The sequence below is a fragment of the Pungitius pungitius genome, chromosome 6, assembly GCF_949316345.1.
Source record: "Pungitius pungitius chromosome 6, fPunPun2.1, whole genome shotgun sequence".
Classification (NCBI taxonomy): domain Eukaryota; kingdom Metazoa; phylum Chordata; class Actinopteri; order Perciformes; family Gasterosteidae; genus Pungitius; species Pungitius pungitius.
Genome location: NC_084905.1, coordinates 18,121,258 through 18,142,627, shown reverse-complemented (window position 1 = coordinate 18,142,627; position 21,370 = coordinate 18,121,258). Strand labels below are relative to the sequence as shown.

General features: G+C 45.2%; 1 protein-coding gene and 1 long non-coding RNA gene across 2 annotated transcripts in view; one reads left to right on the top strand and one right to left on the bottom strand.

Moving 5' to 3' along the window:
- Positions 1-18,459, top strand: part of LOC119195747 (A disintegrin and metalloproteinase with thrombospondin motifs 20-like) — a 34,473-nt gene extending 16,014 nt beyond the window's left edge. The window contains exons 19-29 of the mRNA XM_062562996.1: positions 8,553-8,720; positions 10,981-11,154; positions 11,926-12,096; positions 12,446-12,649; positions 12,840-12,969; positions 13,816-13,910; positions 14,015-14,109; positions 14,214-14,347; positions 15,711-15,802; positions 15,905-16,009; positions 16,187-18,459. Coding sequence (XP_062418980.1) covers positions 8,553-8,720; positions 10,981-11,154; positions 11,926-12,096; positions 12,446-12,649; positions 12,840-12,969; positions 13,816-13,910; positions 14,015-14,109; positions 14,214-14,347; positions 15,711-15,802; positions 15,905-16,009; positions 16,187-16,276 — 1,458 coding nt within the window. The 3' untranslated portion in view covers positions 16,277-18,459. The remainder of the gene's footprint in view (positions 1-8,552; positions 8,721-10,980; positions 11,155-11,925; positions 12,097-12,445; positions 12,650-12,839; positions 12,970-13,815; positions 13,911-14,014; positions 14,110-14,213; positions 14,348-15,710; positions 15,803-15,904; positions 16,010-16,186) is intronic.
- LOC134131224 (uncharacterized) lies at positions 4,906-7,497 on the bottom strand. The gene is made up of 2 exons (XR_009956624.1): positions 7,080-7,497; positions 4,906-6,400 (listed from the first exon to the last, which is right to left on the bottom strand). It is a non-coding gene; the product is annotated as an uncharacterized LOC134131224 (long non-coding RNA).
- Positions 18,460-21,370: the final 2,911 nt, after the last annotated feature.

Sequence of the window (21,370 nt, the reverse complement as noted above, 5' to 3'; positions counted from 1 at the left end):
TCAAACAAACTAAAGAGCATGGATACCTCCTCTCTATCATTTTGAATCATTTCCTGCCGTTTCTCTTCACTTTGGCCAGTTTTTGCATTTCAGAAGGATTTTTTTTTTTTTTTAATGAAACTAATTTATTTGTTTACAATAAATGATTCATTTTTGCAGCTTTAATGTTTTGTTACAGTTTAGATTGATGCGACACTTTACTTGAATTATTTGTCATTACCTGGCTGGTTGGGGCTTTTTCTCAGTCAATACCTGCAGGGCCACTTCCTCCAGTGTCTGCAGTCACGTGACCTCATGAGCAACATGCATATTGAGCTACACACAATTTCAACATATAGGGCCGCATTTGTTTCCATACTCGGCTCTTACTAAGAACTCTTACTGTTCAGTCAGGTTTTAACCAAATCTCTGCAAACGTGCAGCTCTCCCGTCAATGCAGGAGCCGCGGTTTTTTTTTTTTTCTTCGAAGCTCTCTCCAAATGTAACAAGTGGGCAGCCCTGGATTTGATTTCAGTTGAAGCCACGTGACACATATTTCAGGTGAAGTGTTGCAGCTGGGTCTGTATTCATGTCTGCATCCTCTCAGTTAGGATGTGTGCAGTCTCCTTCTTTGTTTTCCTTTGCTTCTCTCGCTGTGTATCCTTCTCAGCCAAGACTTCCACTGCAACCAAGAGTCCTCAGCCATGGCGGTTTCACTCCCGCCCCTTCAGATCTTGAAACCTGTGGTGCCGAATTGCCAAACTTAAATAGGCAATTCTACTTTATTTTTCATATTTTGGTTGTTGTTCTTCACATTATTTATTTCATTCACATGCAAAACGACATATAAACATGTTGAATTAGCTTTTTCTCAATGTAAAGATTATTAAAGAAACATAACTGTGAAATTTGTGTTGTTTCTAAATGCGATAATTTTCTGGCAAAAACAAAACACACGTCTGTGCCTCTAAAGCAGGGGCACCCAACCACTGGGCTGCGGGCCGGTACCGGTCCTCGGACGACTTGGTACCGGGCTTTTAAACTTGTCTTTTCTGAAAAATATTTTATTTTGAAATACGACCGGATTCTCTCCCTTGACACAATTCCCAAGCGTCACCGAAGCGTTCTTCTTGCCATTCCCCCCCCCCCCCCCATCACTTCTACCACCCCCCGTCGGCCTGTTTTTTCGTCTGTAATATATTGTCTTAACGTGGAACCGGTCCGTGGGGCAAAAAAGGTTGGGGACCCCTGCTCCAAAGGAAGCGCTCAATGTACGCGGGGTTCTGAACACACGTAAATCCTACAGACGGAGAAGATGGGTCAACAAAATAAGACAATTCAATACAAAAGTGTCACACTTAAAATATATATTTATTGCCTTCACAGTGGAACAGTTGTAGACAGAAGGTACACAAACCGGGGATATGCAATATATATATATATATATATATATATATATATATATACATATATATATACAGCAGGTCTTTTCAGTTCATAGTGTGTATGTGAGTTACTGCAAGCAGCTCATTGAAAAGACGTTATGTGGTGTTCTGCTATTTGACCCTCAATTGACCTCATTTAGTTTACCCCCCCCCCCCTTTTGTTTAACCCTCCTTTAATAATGCAGTCTTTAGGGATTGAGTTAAACTCATGTTTTATTGTATCTGTAGTACTTCTTATGCCTCTTTTTTATGCACATTTTATTTTGTAATGTCCCTGGAGAAAACACAACACGGTCCAAATCAAACTTTGGCGCCGGGTGGCACATCTGTTCATCATTGCAGTAATCGAGCGCTCTGTAATATATTTGGCAGGGGACCTGCATGGTATTACTTTTACTTCTACAATAATTGGTATTAATGCATGCATGGCAAGGTTTATTTAGTCGAGGAGATCCAAAAGCAAGCTTTGGAAAGCCAGTATTTAGAGAAAACTGCTGATTTCAGTCATGTCATTTGCATTTCCCCCGAGGCCGTTCTTTGAAGTAAAGCACATGTGTGAGTGGTAATACCGAGCAGTTTATTCAAAGAAGGTTGCAATTCAGTTAAATACTTTTAATATAGACTCTGAGCGACTCAGAGGAGACTACATCAGATTATTGCTTCATTTACCTCTGCAGGGAAGTAGAAAGTAGAATATCAATCCTTCTAAAAGGAACTATTCTCTGTCCTAAAGTACAAGAAGCCTCTGCTCTGTTGATACTTGGTAACCTTTAGGTGTCGGTGGTCTTTCAGACGCCAGACAGCAGAACCATTCTTGATTAATTTTGTTCCAAATCTCTTTCATGGCTTATGATTGCTTTCCTTATGTAACGGGCTCTTCTGATAGTACCCTTAAACTAGCTCTCTAAACTAAACTCAGTAATATTGCATGAGTTTGCAGGAGTATCTCATCAGTAAAAACATTAGAGTTTATGTAAAATTGTCACATACATTCCACAAAAGCTTTATATCCTCTTATATTATTGTATACTGTTTAATTATCTCTTGGGAAAGTAGTTGACTATCACAAAAAATGCTATTACTGCATTTATTTCATTAGTGGAAATAAACCCAAATACTTGTTAATAAGAGATTGACTTGGATATTTATCTTATATTATGAACTTATGTCTTACTCAAATATGTGTATTGCTTCCTGATAACCTTTAATTTTAAGGTACATAAATGTCCAAAAACAAATGTATTTGTTTTTGGACATTTAAATCACCGTTTTAGATGATCTCTTCTGCCTTTTATCGTCCTGGACCTTCAGTTGTTTCTAATTAACTTTAAGTGACATCTTTAAAATAACTGAATGATTGTAAAGTCTGTATTCATTTTCAAAACACATTTGTCACGTTTAAAGAAGAAAAGACACAAAACAATTATCACGTTTATTGCAGAAATGTATGATTTCAGACAGACAGTTAAGCCTAAGCAATCAGAAATGTAAATACCATGAACTACTGGCGTGCCTTTTAAAGCCATGTGTGCAATCAGCTACAATAGGATCCTGTGTCATGAATTGGCAACCGAGGCACAATTTCTGTAATTTATGCCTAATTCATATTCAATTCTGGTTTCCTGTCCAGAGTTGCTCCTCCATGCTGGGGAGGTGGGGTGGGGGGGGGGCAGCTGAGCGTCTGTGACCTAATAATGCTGCTTTAAATTAAATCCACATGCACAGCGTTGACATGACTTGACTTGACGGGCAAGAACAACCTGTCATCCGCGGGGTCAGTTGGCCGTGACATCATAGGGCTTGTGTTTCCTGATCGTGTGCATATGCCAGCCGAGGAGGGGGGGGGGGGGGGTCATTCGAAGCGGTGGCCCGAAGGCTCCCCTGTGGTCCTCTCCAGCGTAGCTCTGGTCATGGCTTTGATTTAAATCCGAGTCGAGGGAGATATTGTTTCAATTTAGAAAGCAAAATAGTTCAGTTGATGATTTTCTGGTTAAAAGTCAAACCCTGTGGCCTCCAGACCGCGGAGGCTGGAAGCCAAATGCTTTTAAGGAGTCATCTGAATGATCTAAATATTTGGACTGCAGCGTGGCTTTTACGGGTCAAGCAGTTGAATTAAATATAAGTTGAATATATTACCTGCTGTAATTTGGTGTGCCAGCTGGAAAATAAGGATATTGGGGGCTGTCAAAGTAAAGTCCCATCTGGAAGTTAACTTAACGCGGTTGTGCGGGGCCTTGGAACAGATTAATGGAGGAGCCCAACTAGTAAGGGCGCATGCTGTTTGGTAGGTAATCCAAGGTGTGTGAGCAGATGCAGTGAGACGCAATGAGAGGAAACATTTAGTGCGGTTTAGCTGAGGCTCGTTGAATGGTAGGAAAACGCGGCGTCGCTTTGACACAGGTGGAGAGCGCCTGCTGTCCTTCAACTCCTCGCTCAAGCATTAGAAAGGGGTTCAGGGCCTCTTGGAGGCACTTCTTAGATCCCACTTAAATGCAAATTCTTCACCCGTGAGGACAACGCGTCAGACTTGATGGGGCCTGGTTTTGAGTTTTTTCCCCTTTCATTGGAGGGACAGTGTTAGATTGGATGTTGGAGCCCACCTAAAGTACCACAGGGCTGATAGTCCTTCGTTTGTGCTGTTCTAACTACACTGTAGGAGTGAGACATTTAGCTGTACCTTTTATACCTTTTATTTATTTTTCATTTATTAAAGCATCTGCCAGTCATTTTCCCGTGTGCTTTAATTTTTGGGGTCTGTAAAGCATTGAAAATAGTAATAAAAGTCCCATCTAGTTTCTTTTTCAGATCAGAGCGTCTTGTTTATTCTGAATTTTATTAAATTATTTGATTGCCACAATGATGTCTGATAACTTTGACATGCATCAAATAATTGATCAATCAGTCCAGCAGTTTTTTTTTGTTATTATTAAGTACACTTTCATATTGACGTTTTAGTGCTCAATTCCACTGCTTTTTCTTCTTTCCTTTGTTAAAATGACACAAGCTGTCAAGGACTGGCTCGGCTTTGCTTCACGCATCGCTGCGTTGTGGCTTTTACTGAGACCAATCTTCCTTAATAAGTCACAGGGGCTGAAACCAAAAACCTCATGTTTATTTCTGCTGTTGTAGACGAATCAAAATCTCTTTTGCCATTATTCTGGAAATGTGTTGACCAGCCAGGGTACACCAGAAGTGATGACGTTGTTTTGGGTTGTTTTTTCCCTATGGCGGCATTTGTCCAATGGTAATAATACCCACGGACAAAAGAGTTAGGCAAACAGTTAGCGTTTTGCTAGTGGATATGTGGTAACAAGATACACGCATACCAGGTGTGGATTTCTCTCTCTTTATGATATTCGCCTCCTCTTGCATCATTCTTTATGTTTTTTTATTCTTATTCTTTAGCGTGAAGAGAGGCTTACAGTTGTTACGTTCAATGTCAATTGTAACTACTATAGAACTTTCTAATGGGTCTGCTATATTTTAAGTTCTGTCATCAAGAATTAGCATTATTGCTGTCTGTTCATCATTCCAGTGGAGTACACATATGAGCTATACTGCTCTGCTCATATATAGTGATGGAAAAAGTACTCTGTGGAATGTTTGAACTGGCGGGGAGTCTCTGTTTTGTCGTTTGCTTTTGACTCGTGGGTTTCTCTCGGCGTGTCTTTCTTGAGTGGTGTTGACTTAAAAAGGAAACCGTGTTGGAGAAACTGTACGTGCTTACTCAACCAATCGTTTATTTAACTCTTGAGACGTGGCAAAATACAAGGAACCGCATCGATCGAGTCTGGGAATTATTTCCACACCGGCGGCTGACGTCAACTGAGATGAATTTGCACGTTGGTGCCTGTGGAACGCCTCCCTTTCGCTTTCTTGTTACCGTCGGATGATTCTCTACGGTTGGTCGCACGCCGCGAGGGGTCGGTCACGCCGAACAATACGTAAAGCCAAAGCGTGAGATGTGTTGGGTTCGAGAATTTCACACCGCTCCCGCGCGTGGTTCCACACGAGCCGGGATGGCCGCGGCCCGGATGGATAAAAAGATCTATGGCCCCCTCGGCATTCCTGTGCCCCATGACGCCGCTCTTACCGGCTGTTCCCATGTTGACAACATGTGTTGTTTTGACTCTTTGAAAAAAAAAAAAAAAAAGCTCCCTGCAAAACAAGAGCACAGACAGAAAAGCAGCCTGGAGTTTCTGTGAGCCTACGTCTCTTTCCTTTCTCTGCCTTTTTCCTCGGATTTGAGGTTTAATCTGTGCACCGTGAGGACATATACTGATTAAGCTATAACAATTACGTGGACTTGTGATTAAGTAACAATTATTGTTGAAAAAGCGCAGCGTGGAGCACGCTGTCGACGTGTAGCTCGGGGTATAATTCTACGCTCCCTTCAGTCTCCTCCTGCAAGTTTGTTCTTGCTCCGGATCAACACAGACCTCCTTTGAAGAGTGCATGTAACTACGGTTGCCATATGCTTGGTATTACCATCCTGTTGCATTGCGAGCGTGCTGCGATGTGATTGGCTCTCCCGCTTTTGAGACATGATATCACTCTGAACCACACAATGTGGGGAATGAAACAAACAGACAAACAAACCAAACTCTTGGTCCGAATGTCATACTTGATGATGCATAATGCAACTGATGTTGAGAACTGGTATGGAGTCCTATTAGCAGATTGTGTCAAAAACCTAATCTTTGTCCTCCCCGTTCCAAGGTTTTTTGATCATTCATCAAAAAAATGCACATTTACACACAAGACAGCGTTGATCTACGTTGGCTTCAGGGGAATTCACCTTCTCTGTGGGAGGTATTGCGCAGTCTGAGCTGCTTTGAAAGCCACGTTGTCTGAGTGACAGATACGTAAACCCTGGTCGGGTTCCTCTTGGGTGCGTAACAGTTTCCATGTGTCCTACTGGCTTACCTGCTCAAAGATACGCATTGGGTGGGGTCGCCTCGAGGTTGACGCCATTTCTGCTCAAAAGAAAAGTATCTCATGTCACTCAGTTAGAAAGTAATCTGGAAGAGATATATGTGTGTGTGTGTGTGTGTGTGTGTAATCACATTTTGTTCATTTAGTCAACGTGATAAAAACTCCCCATGCATGAATTAGCAGGCTGGGCTTTACCCCGCAATCATGTGATCCTCTTTCAGCAACTAAGTATGCAATCATTTAGAGCTGCCTGTTCATTAGCTTAAAATATCACTGAGAACTTTAACTGCTCTGCTGGGAAGAAAGTTGTTCCACAAAAGTGGATGAGTCCTCCCGTTTTAGAGTAATCCCCACTCCTTCGGGATGAACCTCACGGGATTATAAGAGATCCAACTTGCCCGATCACGTGAAACCAAACGACTGGGACAACGTGGGCGGTCAGATCGCAGAGGGAGAGACTTTCATTTCCCGTGGGACCCATTGCCTTTTCGCAAAAAACAGTTGTTCCCCTCCCTCATGTTAAAGTGAGAATCGCCACCAATGAGAACACTCTCATGCCTTCAGCACAACATTTCACCTCAATATGACTGTTCAAACAATCCGTTTTGAAAACTCTCCCAAACACAGGCGCACACTACTTTGTTTGTTAAGACAACAAAGCAGCCGGATGGTAAACCGGGTCCCACTCGGAGCGGAGCTGATTGAGTGGATCGGTCTTACCTGGGTGGGCGAGTCACAGCGGCCCAGCTGTGGGTTCCGAGCCGCAGGGGTCCCTCCGGTCCTTCGGCCTCTGCTTTCCTGCCGGAGGTGAAGCTTGTCCTCTCTCCGTGGCAGCTCTCTCCGTGGCAGCTCTCTCCGTGGCAGCTCTCTCCGTGGCAGCTCTCTCCGTGGCAGCGCGTTGCCGGCGCTGATTGACTAATGGCTGACAGATGAGGTTTGCAGGGCCGGAGGGAGGAGCGCCGTCGCCACATCGCCGCTTTTCTCCCACCGTCAGAATTGCGGACAGAGTTCAGCTGGGGGAGCACAAGCCCGTATGGCTGCGATTTCCTTTCTTCCTCCCTTTTTTTCTTCTCCCCCCTCCTGCATTTACAGCAGCAAAGGAGGGGCCAGCCCTGTGAATCGCCACCCTGCGGCATGTTTGTCGGTCTGAGGTGGTGGTGGGGGGGGGGGAGTCCTGTTATCATTTTTCAGTGAGTGTGCAGCGGTGTTTGTGAATCCGCAACGCTCAGGGCCAGTGACTCCGCTCCAACCTCGGCTTTGATGTTCCCCGTCAGCTGAGCGGACCCTGTGTTTAAAATGCCCCTGTAATTGCAATGTGCACGATGCGTGTGTGTGTGTGTGCAGCAACACTACACTTAAAGCAAGAAAAAAAGGCTGGTTGCTTTGTTCGGGGGATTCAAAGGGATACTTATTAAAAACGGAGGAACGCAAGGACAAAATCCTAAAGACGTTTCCATGGTCCATCGTCTGTAGAATGGTCAGAATGACTGTGTGTGTGTTTGTGTGTTTGGCGTTATGAAACATTGTGAGATCATAATTAGAGGACAATGCAATATTATGTTTATTATCTGGACTGGAAAATATGCAAAAGACAAAATGCAACCCTCCTTGTCTTGTGTATGCGATCCCAGCACCCCACTTGAATGGGGGCCGCTCACTCGTCGAGCAGAAACAGCGGGGCATCCTAATTGCCGTCTGGCCTCGCGAGGACCGAATACTCCAGGATGTTTCCGTCTACCAATCTCCGAGCTGTCGGCGGGTCTGGTTTTCATTCGACGTCTCTCTAGCTTTCCCTGAAGCATCTCTGGGTTATGCGCACCAGATGATGGCCTCGGCCTCCGCTTCACAGCAGCTCTGAGGGTAACTCCTCTCTCTGTCTACAGGTGAAATAGTCGGGCTGCATTCCGCCCGTGTGAGTGATTGACACGTGTGTGCACTTGGACATGAAATGCAATCATGAAGCTGCCGGGTGCACTGGGGGCTCTTGTGTCCGGGTCTAAGTGGTCTTTATGGACTGAGAGAAACCTTTTCGTTGTAAACCACACACCACGACTTGTGTCAAACTGATCCTTTTAATACCTTTTTGCCACTATTCCCGAGAACCAGAGCCATGTTCTGGGACCGGACTTTGCTAACTTATGCCGTCTTCTTTCCACTCAACACCCCCCCCTCTGTCCTTCCCTCCCTCTCCAGTGTTCAGTGAGTTGCGGTCGAGGGACCAAGCAGCGGGAGATCGCCTGCGTGTATCCGAACCAAACCAAAGCGGAGGAGGGGCACTGCGGTCATCTTCCCCGGCCGCGGACGCAGAAGTCCTGTCGGGCTCGGCGATGCCCGAGCTGGAGGGCCAACAGGTGGACGCAGGTATGTTCGGCCCGGAGCCCCGCCTCCGCCGACCAAAGCAACAGTAACTGAGCAGCTGACGCACAGGCACCAGCGCAGCAGAAGGGGGGTCCGAGGGCTGCGCATGCAGGACATCGTGCGCACACAGCGATCACCGCTCCGTTTATTCTTGGTCAAGAGTAATGGGTCTTTGCAAGTGGGACCTAAACACAGCCGGCTAGCGCTGCAAAACCGTTGCACTTAATGTGAAGAGTTGGTTTGACATACACAGATAAAGTGTTGAAATTGGAGTTTAATCTGCATCAGACAACTGGCCGGGCATGTTGCAAAAGCGTTGCATGGCACTTGCAAAAAGTAGTTTGTAGCAAGTCACATTCCATACTCAAAATGTAAAATAATATGTTATCGACGCACGGAAACATGGAGGTCCAAAGTGGCAGCTGAGGCAGCCTCGCCGGGCCTCTTACGCGGATGATGTTAAGAATGACGCACGCCGTGAAGCACAGCAGGTTTCTGTAGCATTTTAACACTGACGAGGTCAAGGCCGCGCGGTGGGGTAGTCGCTCACAGGGGGAGTGAGCTCACGGTCAACTTGAAGCGAAACACACGTTCGACAAAAAAAAAAAGAAAAGAAAGAAACCCAGTTTGGGCTTAAAGTCCCATGGAGATCCCTCAGGGAGGAAACTAATCAGAGACAAATTCATCTCACAATACATACAATTAGGCTATTGTAACTATGAGGGACCCCTAACCCACACAAGTCATGTGATGTATTGAAATAATGCACATGCCACGGTGTCCGGGTGGGAGCAGTCATGTGGCCGCTATCTGACTAATAATCTCGGACAAATCGAATATACTAGTTAGCCCTCAGAAAAAGAATTCTTTATAGCTACTTAAGATGTGTAATCTTTGATATTGTACCACAGATTTTCTGTTGCCCGTTGACTGAACTACGTTTTTCTTTCCAAGAAATCAAAAAAAAAATGTCCATCTCTTGATTACAAATGTGCCATATCCCTCCTCATTCCCTAGGAAATACTGAATCCCCAAAGGGCTCATCTTCCACATAACTCCTAGCACTCTTTGAGTGGTTTTTCCTCCCCTCTCTCCCTCCCTCTCTCTCTCTCTCTCTCTCTCTCATTGGTGTCTGGAAGCAATCATCTTCCTCCGCATACCACCAGCCACCATGAAATCTTCAACTAAGGCATAAAGACATGTTTTATATCTTAATATCCATTTATGTGACAACTTTAAAACCCCAGCGCCCACTGTTTTAGTTCTTCCAGTTACACGGTCACCTCTATCTGGGGGTGTAATGGGCAACATGTTAGAGAGGCTGGAACTCCCATTCCTGAAACTTCTGCCTCCACCTTTTACAATAGAGGTGGATGGAATTTAGTTCAAATTCATCCGCAAATATATGATACATATATAAAGAAAGTCAAATACAATCAAATTCAAATGAATTGTTTTGAAAAGTAAGTGTCTTACTACCTTGTAAGCACCACTATGAAATCATGAGTTTCCAAACAATGTCTTTAGTTTTATGAAGTACACCCACCTGATAGAAGGACTGTAGGCTTTTTGCAGGAATAAAGAATCAGGTTTCACATTAAACTGCTATTTTCATGCTTTGTAAGATAAAAGAAAGCATTTTTAGTTTAGCAAGGTCAGATTTCCTCTTGTGCTTTTTGCTCTCATTCCCATCACAAATCCTTGAGTCTTCCTTTTCAACCACAAACACACACACACACACACACACACACACACACTCTGCAATGATAACACACACCTGCAGCTGGAAATGAACAAGATAAAAACATCTGGAAGTTTTGGAGAGATCTGATAATTGCTGAATAATGCGCAGATTTCTTCTGGCTTTGTGTAATGGCTGAGGCCTGGCTGCCACTGCTCTTTGAGGTCTGTAGGAGACTCCTAGAGAAATCAGGCTGATCAGCTCGAGCCGCCCAAAGAGCGTCCTTAGTATGCAGGCGTGCTTCTCAAAGCACATCAAAGAGATGTTTGAGATAGACCTTTGTGTGACCCCCAGATATATACATCAAACAAAGAAGCAGCAAAATAGTGTCCTGAGCTTTTGCATAATAATGCACCTCAGTTGCATCTTTCCCATGAGTACCGAGCCAGAATGAATCCTGGTACATATCCACGACTCCATACTGTTCAGTACGAGAAGCACAACCACTGATGGGTTTTTCTCACACAGATGTGTGTGTGTGTGTGTGTGTGTGTGTGTGTGTGTGTGTTTGTGTTCGATTAGTGTTCCGTTACCTGTGGAGTGGGAGTTCAGAACCGACGTGTTTACTGCAGACTAAAAGGCACTGGGCAGGTCAGGGAGGATCTCTGCGGCGCTCACCTGCGTCTCGCCGCCGTGCGGCCTTGCCAAGCCGCCGAATGCACGCGCTACTCTTGGCTCGCGGGTGAATGGGAAGACGTGAGTACAGACTTTGTTTTCTCTCTCTCTCTGCCCCTTTAAGTGCCCTCCCCCCCCCACGGGGCAGATGTTTAACCATCTCATTAAGCTTTTTATTGCCTGTGGTCTCCCTGTCTCTGCACCATTAAATGGAAGACCTGCAGGTAAACCCCCCCCACCCCTCCTGCCTTGGTGTGATAACCATCAGTCGTCAAATTATATCGAACCTCAAAGCTGAATATCGCTGTTCTCTGTCACGCTAGCGGCGCGCTTTTTTTTTCTTTGCTCATCTTTCTTCAATGTCCCGGCGCTTTTGTCCTTGACCGTGAGGCATGAAAGAGGGACACCATGTAGGGACATGGAGCTGTGTCCTTCTGCCGCAGAATGTTTGCAGTCTTCAGATTCCTGTCTGTGTTACCTCGAGCACTCTCAGCCTTATTTCTGTCCCAGTTTTTGGCCCCTCCTTTTTACATAAATAAACGTTCTGGGCCATATCATTACTTTAAAAATGGTCCTATAAACCCTTACTGTGCCCGAGGGACCCCCCCCTCGTTTAACTTTTTTGCGTTTTATGGAAACATTTTCAACCAGCGCTAAAGTGGGCATTGACAAGCAACGCTTTCCTGGTCTTGTGTAAACCCCCCCCCCCCGATTCGGGACGTGTCTATTTGGAGAGCTTAAGAGGCACACGCAGGGGTCCGAGGAGTCCAAGGCGGCGCGGGAAAGCACAACACTGCCCCCCTTCTGTCGACTCTTCTTCACCCCCCCCCCCGTGCTACGCTGTCCTCGTAGTGCAATGCAACATGTGGAGAAGGCACGAGGAGCAGGAAGGTGGGCTGCATGGGCCCGGGGGCGACGCCCGTCCAGGCGGATTACTGCGAGCCGGCGTCCCAGCCGCCATCACAGCAGCCCTGCAGTGGAGCTCCCTGCCGCCACGCGTGGATGACAGGGGAGTGGTCTCAGGTAGAGAAGTAATCAAGACTGGGCAGCTTGGTGCTGTTAATCTCACTATGACTTCCCAGAGCCAAATGCAACCTTCTAGTCAGTGCGTTACTTTACAGGTATTCATAATTAATAAAAAAACGGAGTAGATTAGCTGAAACTAGTGTAATTGTTCTTTGATTCATGAAAAAGTCAAAATTTTGGAGATGCTGAATTTACACATTACACGGAGACCGTATTTACTGCTCATTAAAGGCAATGAAACTGATGCATGTGTCATGCAATGCTTTTGAATTTGAATTCGTGCAGACATTTACCAATGCCCGTCTTTGTTGTCCGTCATTGTCCTGGTGTCTGCGTGTGGCATCAGTGCTCGGCCAGCTGTGGGGTGGGATACCAACAACGCGTGGCCTCCTGCTCCGTGATGCCCTCCTCTCCGGCCCGGCGCCCGTACGCCGCCACGCCTTCCTCCTCCAGCAGCCGCTGCCCCGAGCCCCGGCCTCCTGGCTCCAGGCCCTGCCTCCTCAGGGACTGCCCGCACTCAGCCCACTGGAAAGTCGGGCCTTGGAGCAAGGTGAAAACAAAAAAAAAAAAGTGCAGCGAGCAATTCTCCGAAGCCAATCGACCATTTCCACACAACGTTTGGACGACTCGTGCATTCTGATGTTCTCCGGATTGACATCGGGCTGCGGCTCATTTGAAAGTTGTCTTTGTGGCCGTGGGATTGAAGGCTTTTTTTCTTCTTTTTCCCCCGTGCACGCTAGTGTTCGCAGACCTGTGGGGCCGGAGTGATGCAGCGCGGCGTGGAGTGCGTGACCTCCAAAGGCCAACCGTCCAAACATTGCCGTCCTGCAGGAAGGCCTGCGCCTCACGCTGCGTGTCAAGACGCCGAATGTGAGGGAAAGTCATTCTCCCATCTCCCTCCCCCATCTCCCTGCCTCTTTTCCTTTTGGCTGCTGAGTGCATAACTCCAAAATGTCTACCATCTGATCCGCGTTGCGCTTGCCGGGCAAACCTGGGGCGTTTTGCGGGCCGACGCTCCCTAAATGGGCCGTGCGCTGCAGCGGCAGCCAGCAGCGTGTCTAATGGCGCCTTGCCTTGCTTTAACACGTCTCGCAGAGCAGAAAACTCCACTTGAAGCCTCTCGGAGGGATTGCTTAGTGGAACAATAAACAGACAGTCAGCAGGTTTACAACTTATTGTGAAACGGCGAGTCTATCGAAACGCATCGGGAGGAGGGGGGGGGGGGGGGGCGGTTACATGTTGTGGCTGGAGCAGCCTTCATTGCGAACTTGCAAGCTCTGCGAGAAAAAAAAAACCCCGGCAGCAGGCCAAAGGTTGTACGTTTGCCCCCACACACACACACACACACACTTCAGATTTTTTCAGTACACTGGGCTGTTCATTCCCGACTTGGCTTCTGCCAAGTCAGGCATCGGCGAAATTAAAATGATATGCTCGGGTGACAGCCAGCTCTGCGGTCAAGTATTAATACTAATCAGCTGGGCGGGAGCCCCACAGCACTCTGGGAAAACAAGACGAGGCGATACAGACAACGAGACTCTCGTTTTAATAAGGCCGAGGGGACGATCGCATCTGATATAGGGGTGTTTGTTTGTGTTACCTCGTGCGGCCTTGCATTCCTTGACAATAGATTTCGGTTACAAGTAAGGGTTTCCGCTTTTCCCTCGAGTCCATACTGAGAGCTCCTTCTCCCTCCCTTCGTACTCCCTCGAACAGGCCAGTCGTTCGCCTCATGTCGAGATGTCCAGACGAGGCTCGGCGCGAAGATCGACGGGGAGTACTATCTCAAAGTGAAGTCCCGGATACTGCAGGTGTGGTGCCCGATCTGTCAGAAACGGTCCTTCACACCCCATGCGGGGACCTTTTTTTTCCCGCTCCCCCACAGCCTCTCGTTCATTGTCTCGATGTGTTTTAGATTTACTGTGCTGAGATGCAGACTGATTTCCCCAAGGAGTACGTGACCTTACGCAGCGGTCAGACGGACAACTACTCAGAGGTGTATGGGAACAGGTGTGTGTGATGCAGCAATGATGAATGTATATACATGTGTATATAGGGTCTGTGGGAGTGTTTCTCTTCAATAAATCCTGGTGCATCTTGTTGTTGAAACAAAGGTTGCTGAACCCCTTTGAATGTCCGTTTAACGGCAGCCGAAGGCAGGACTGCGACTGCAGGAACGACTACTCGGCAGCTGGATACACCGTCTTCCACAAGGTCCGCCTGGACCTAAGCTCCCTGAGGATAATGAGTGAGTAATCACTGGGAGATTGCCTCACCTGCGTCTACTGCAATCGCAATCACACCGGTGCGGTTTTTTTAACCCTCGGGCGGCTTGTCCTCTGGCGCTTCAATACCACCGCGTGCAGAGCGCCGTTTTTTTCTGCTGAAGTCGAATCGATGACCTTGCAGCGCTTGGCCTTCGCATGGCCCGGTCGGGTGGGGAGGGGGGAGTGAGTGCGTGTCGACGGAGACGGACAATATGGGGGGACGCTGCCTCGCACGTTTCTCCTTTGGTCGAGCACACGCGAGAAGAAGTGGAGGCACGAGCCATGAAGTTTAGCCTCACATTCAGGCCGTACTTCTGTGCTCATTAGTCACCGCCCCCCTCCCAGAATGCCTTTGATTAGAGTATGCAGATTAATGAACAGTGTGTGTGTGTGTGTGTGCGTGTGTGTGTGTGTGCGAGGGGAAGTTGGATCAGAACCTAAACCGTCATCTCCCCATCCTCTTCGTCTGGTCTGGTTTTTGACAGCACATGTTCCCACCCCCGCCTGCATGGTCCTCATTTGGATTTCAGACAGCTTGAGGAGAGCTGGGGGGGGGGGTAATGAGTTCAAGGTGAAGGGAAGCCTCTGGTGAACTTTTTTATCATACAGGCCAACGTGAAGGAGCGGGAGGAGGGTGGGGGGGGGCAGGAACTGGCACTGGTCATGGTTCTCATGTGTGACTATGGCGGGTAAATGGTAACGAACACGAGAGCCGGGGACACAAGGTTCAGATTGAGTCGCTGATTTCAAAGGTAAAAGCAGACGTTTGACATTAAATTATATTCAATTAAAGGAGATCGTTACAAATCTGCTGTAACTGGGGGACGGGCTGATTACGATTGCTTCTCTGAGGATCCGTTTCCACGTAAAAAAGTGTCATACCTCTTTAATCAATTTTTTTTATAATTTATTTTCTCTGTTTTTCACTAAACATTCAGGTGGTCACATGTAATAGCTACAGATGATAGCCATGTTTAGATGTTTGGAGGCCATTCTGGGATTTTTCCGTGTTGAATTTGATGATAATCTGAACTTTTCAACGTAAAACAGTTCAAATTTACATAGATCTTCTTGCGGATTTTAAGGTTTTAGAGTTTTTAGGCCGATTGATTGCAACATTTAAATATCGAACATCTCCTAAGAAGAACTTGTGTTCATTTCTTACAAAGAGAGAAACATCTGGCGGTGTGACAGTTAACGTTAACTATGCAATGAGAGCGACTTGCGTAAACTGCAGCTGCTGGTGCTCTTTGTGCGTGTTTACCTCAGCGCAGCTGTCTGTCCTCTCTGTTTACTTACTGTTGCACATTGTGACTCCGGATTTGTCTCTTTGCTGTTCGCCAGTCACAGACCTGCAGTTCTCCCAGACCCTTCTCGGTCGACCTGTGCCCTTTGGTACGGCGGGAGATTGTTATAGTGCGGCCAAGTGTCCCCAGGTTGGTGAAATTCTGCAGTTCTTGCCACAGGCCTTTTTTTCCTGCAAACATCAATAAGCTTCCCTGTTGCTGAATGAACTCGGCTCTGATGTGTGTTTTCAGGGCCAGTTCAGCATCAATCTGATTGGCACTGGTCTGAAATTGGCCGAGGAAACCAAGTGGACATCACAAGGCAACTATGTTTCCATCAAAGTTCACAGATCTGAGGTAAGAGTTGACCTGGTAAAGGGATTACGTAACACATACTTTGTTGTAATCGTGCTTCGTGTTGTGAGGTCGCTGCCTTTCAGATGCCATCTGAATGTGCACGTTACGGTCTTGATGATTCCCAATGACCTTTTGCCTTTGCCCACTCTTTCCTCCCTCATTTGCATTTGTCTGTAGGACGGAAAAAGAATCTACGGCCGCTGTGGGGGTTTCTGTGGGAAGTGCATTCCCCAGACTAACAACGGCCTACTCCTCCGAGTCCACTGAGGGCCACGCGGGGAACAGAAAAACCCCGAAGCAACGCTGAAGAACTGTCGCAGAAATATGCAGAAACAGCGATTGGTCGGACCCCCGTCGCCCGCCATGTGGAGGTGTGGTGGAGGAGCATTTCGCAGTAACCGTCCGGCTGTAACGTTACCCACTTCCCCAACGGCAGCTAAAGCATTCAAGGACCTTCCATCCTAACTGCTAGATCTGAAGAAGAGCCGGCTGTATCTGCATGCCAACTGTGTTGCAATCACTATCAAACACGTCCGTGCTTTGGAACCTGCGATGTTTTAGCTTAACACTGTTGTGTGTTGTCTTTAGCGTTACACAAAGGGATAGTTCGAGACACTGGCAAGGAAAACGTTGTACGTGAAGGAAGGGACGCGTATCTTTTAAAAAACACGTTTTCATATGGTTTTCCTGGTGGAGCTCATGCTATGAAAGAATATGACCGATAAAATATTTGTTTTAAGAATGATCCAGCAATCACTAAGAAAGTATACAGATTAATATACTGTATTTTTGTATTAATCATTGTAATCCTCTGCTAAAAAGAAGTGCTAAAACTCATAGAGTAGAAATAGTATGCAAGGGATGTATTATTTTAGGCTAATACGAAAACCTCTAAATGAGCTACACTGCAGACCATCTTGACCTTACAGACGTTTAAAAGGAACAGTTTGACATGTTGTTTTTCTGGTTGGGAGTTAGATGGGAAGATATCACGCAGTGTTTACGATAAATCTTTCCTTTGAGGTGCCAGACTCGGAGAAAGCGTAAGCGAGCAACTAACTACTGATACGACCTGCCGAGGTCAAATTTTCGGAGGGCGCGAGAAGCCTGCAAAATGGTTTTACTTTTCATTGTTACGTATTTCTAAAGTCTGTCGTCGGGTATTACGCAACGCCACTACGGTTACTATTACGGACACAGAATAAACACTGGCGATGTGAGGAGTAAATAGCTGAAATGTTTCCTGGTGTAGTAGTGAGCATAAAAGTCTTCTTTTGCTTTGTCAAACAAAGAGGGTTCTGTTCTCTTTGGATTGTTTTTCTTCTTCGAATGAAGCCACACAAAACCAATTCTAATCTGTTACGGCGTGACACAGTGTCCTCCATTGGGCCTACTGTAGGTGCCTGCAACCCCTACCTCTTACAAACACTCATACTCTACCGAGATATGCGTTGTGATATATTTATGTTGACCATATTTATTCTGTAATGACTGTAGATATGTTCAATGTTTTAAGGTACAATGACTACTACCAACGAAGAAGCCATTGTCTGTTTTTTTCTTGTCTGCTTTGCTAAAAAAGAAAAAAGTATTAGCCTACTACTATATGTCGTGTTGAACCACTAATCTTCTGAATGGTGCTGTTGGAACTACTGGAATTGCTTCTGATCTTGTGAAGAAAAACACTGGCTTTTAACATTTCGGCCAACGTGGGATGGGCCCGTAACGCATGTAACTGCCCTCTTATTATTGTAGCTGAATAAACTGGCCTCGAGGTTGCCAGAAAGTTCAGGAGAACCAAGGCATGAGGAGGTCCGTCCTCCGGTAGTACTCGACTCATTAAAAATGACTTTCACAATGACCACCACAGCTATCGACCTAACATGCTTGTAAGCTTTACCCAAAGTTAGAACATAGACGCGCATTTTTCTCTCCTCAGACAATGCCGCCCCTTTTTGATTTTAAGACCAGCTGATAAAGAAATACAAGTAATGAGCAGCTAGAAAACCTTTGGCCATCATTTGTTTTTGTGATGGGCAATTGTTCTATGAGGTCTGTATCAGAAATTGAAAGAATACTTGATGCACTATGTGCCATACGTGTTGTAGAGATGTAATCCTTTTTTGTAATAACCCTTAAGATTTGTAACTTATGATATGTAGTGTATTTTTTAATATTCATACTTGAATGAATTGTAAACAGTGTGCTATATTGAAGGGTCATTGGTAGTGAATAGAGAAACAGTGTGCAGTCAGTTTGCCATGCTTTATCCAAAGATATTTTTAAGAATCATATGTACCCACAGTATGTATGTAGCCTGTGGTAAAGACATGAATGATTGATGCTGGTGCTATGCCCTCTAATCGTACCTATTCTGTGTAATGTGTATGTCTTGCTACTATACTAACACTGTTAAACATAAGTAATAATAAAACAGGCTTTTCAGCTGACTCAAGAGTTGATTTATGTGTGTTTTGCCCAAGCTAGCAGCACTGCGATGTCGCTCCTTCCGTTATTCCACCATTTTGGCAGAGAGAGAGAGACATTATTTAACATTGTCGCGGTCCCCAGAGGATGAATCATGTTGATTTTTTTTGTGGCTTCTTCACTAGCGCCGCCATCAGGGAGACATTTTAGGTCATTTGGATGAATTACTTTATCTTTAATGACCCTCAGAGCTTCCATCCAGCAAACACTGTTGCTACACACCAGAATGATAGCATTGCCATTGTGAGCGTGTTAGCATGCTTCAGTTAGCATTTAGCTAACGAACTCTTAGCCTTAACAATAGATGCCCCACATGATTTAAAGAACATGTTTTTACACAGAAATGTGCACTTGTATCATGAAAACTGTTTAACATTAACCCCTCCTCCTCCCTCATTGACAAAGTAGAATATTTTAACATACAAATAGACTATTCCAAAAGTTTCCTCACTGAAACATGTGTAAATTACACTTTGGCACATCAAGTATAGTTGTGATGTCACAAAAAACACCCACATCCCCCCTGTTACGTGCCGTGTTTTGTTTTGCTGTGTGGTGTGTGTGTGTGTGTGTGAGAGAGAGTGTGAGATTCTCCTCAGGTGTGATGGTGACGTCACTCCTGCAGCTGCAGCTGATCAGCTGATCAGCAAAGGATTAATGGCGGTGCCAAGCCAGAGTTTAGGGTGGTTGTGGCAGTGGAGGCCAGAGTGAGCACAGAGGTGGTGGATTCAGTTGCAGACCAGTTGCAGACCAGTTGCAGACCAAAGAAGCTCGTCTTCCGTTTGAAGATTGTTTTCATTTGCTTTTTGTTGAGTCTTTTTCATAAAATACTTGTCTGTTAAGACCTCCCGGGTTTATAATTTTACATTGTTTGCGTCCCCCACACCTAGACCTTTTAGGGACGTAACACCCCCTTTGCCACATATGAAAGAGCCTCTTGGTCCAAACACTTCACGCACATCATTCTGCAAAGCGAAAGTCAAACATCCAAGTAATGTCACAAAAAGAAAAATGTTTTGAACGGAGGGGGGCCATTACATTACATGGAGAAAATGCAAGGAGTAAAGCCTCTGGTCTTTGTTATCACCACAGCAAACTTTTCTTTTAATCACAGAGAGGCCAGTTGGTTAATAAAGGAGGGCATCAGGTCAGTGCTTGTGCTCGCCAGATTGTGGATCCATGTGGATTCACTTAGTGGTGCAGGTCTCCACTTAAGAGACATAAACAGAGCAAATGCCTTTAAATCCATTTCTCACTCAAGTACATTTTGTGGAGTTCTGGAAACAGCTGAAGCTGTCAACAGCCCACTAACAATATCACGTTGTATATGTCCAACAATCTGATGAGGTAAGGTTCAGAAGACGTCATCAAGGGGTTGAAAGTAGTAATTACGTCACCACAATGAGTTGAAGACAAAGGTGCAGGTACTTCTGAGAAAGGAAAGCCGTTTAAACCACTTTTCTAGCACTCATTGCACTGAGATAGCTTTGTACATTAAAATGAAAACAGATACTTTGGATCCCTCAAGAGGTGCTTTGATTTCATGCCAGGAACCTGTCTCGCTATCCAAAATCCAATCTTAAGGATATGGAAGGACCCTGAAAAAAATGACATAACTCCCCTCCAAAGCGGTTTGCAGTGAAACGAAGTCGTGCTTGGCCACTTCCGGACTCTCCAGGCTACAGACAAGTCAGGAGAAAAAAGCCGGCCTGTTTGCAGTGAGCATGAACCAGACACCTTTAATGACTGAGTTGAAAAACACAAACCTGCACAGTGATTCCCCATAAAAGGCACTAATGATTGATGTTTACCATGAAGCACTTTGAGGTACCAGGGCAGACATTCCAGTGCAACATGCAGCTGCAACCTGCACTAAAGAGTCCATCCACAAACCTCCGTACTGAAGCTAACACTTAATCACGTTGTGCATGTTTCTGCTTTCAACTTGTGAAATGTGTTTTTTAACTTAACTGACCTGCATCACAGACGTTTTCTATGTGCTACTACTGCAACTGCTACATCGAAATTACATCTATCTGAAATACAGGTGTATAGGTCCAGTTCATATTTAGCACATCTCATTTCACATCATTGAGATATTAGAAGATAAGAGAAGTAGTTACCCAATAAATCATTTTTTTAAAACTGAGCAAAGAGTGACCCCTATTGTGCCTAACCAGATCTTACACGTGCAATAGGTTGTCCTCAGTTTTATATAAATGACAATTGTTTGTTTTAATGTTGTTTCATAGGATCATTTTGATCTGTTGACATTGTTGTTTTTAATTCATGCTCCGTGTCAGATGATTTATGCTTGGTGTAGATCGGCTGTTCATTAAAGGATACTGCAACCATGTTGGCATCAATACGACTTCTTTTAGGATGCAGGCGGATAGGTAAGATTCTGTAGAAAATTACATGGCATCCCTCTTGTAAAATTACGGGGGAGAGTAGAGAGGAAGTGGCAGTTTGTGCAGATTTTAATGTGCTTGTAAGATTATAAAAACAGACATATTTATTCATGAATGAATAAAAGAGTGACATGCAAGCTTGGATATAAGAAGGTAGTTTAACTTACTGAAGACTGAATTGTATAATCTGTCCAGCAGGTATTATAAAGTGCAGTTGCATTAAATCCCTCATTTCTAACTGGCGCAGCCTTTGGACAACCCCAACGTTGTATAATGGCATTGCGTTTGTATACAGTATTATTATATTATTTGCCACTTTTTGATTATAAGTAAGGCTTTTTCCTTATTACAATATTGTTTTGTTTGAGTATGTAGGCTAATGCAATTAAAAGCAAATGTGCTTGTGATTTACATTTACTTTTCAATTCAACACAGCAGTGTTTTCTTTCCATTGAACTGCACT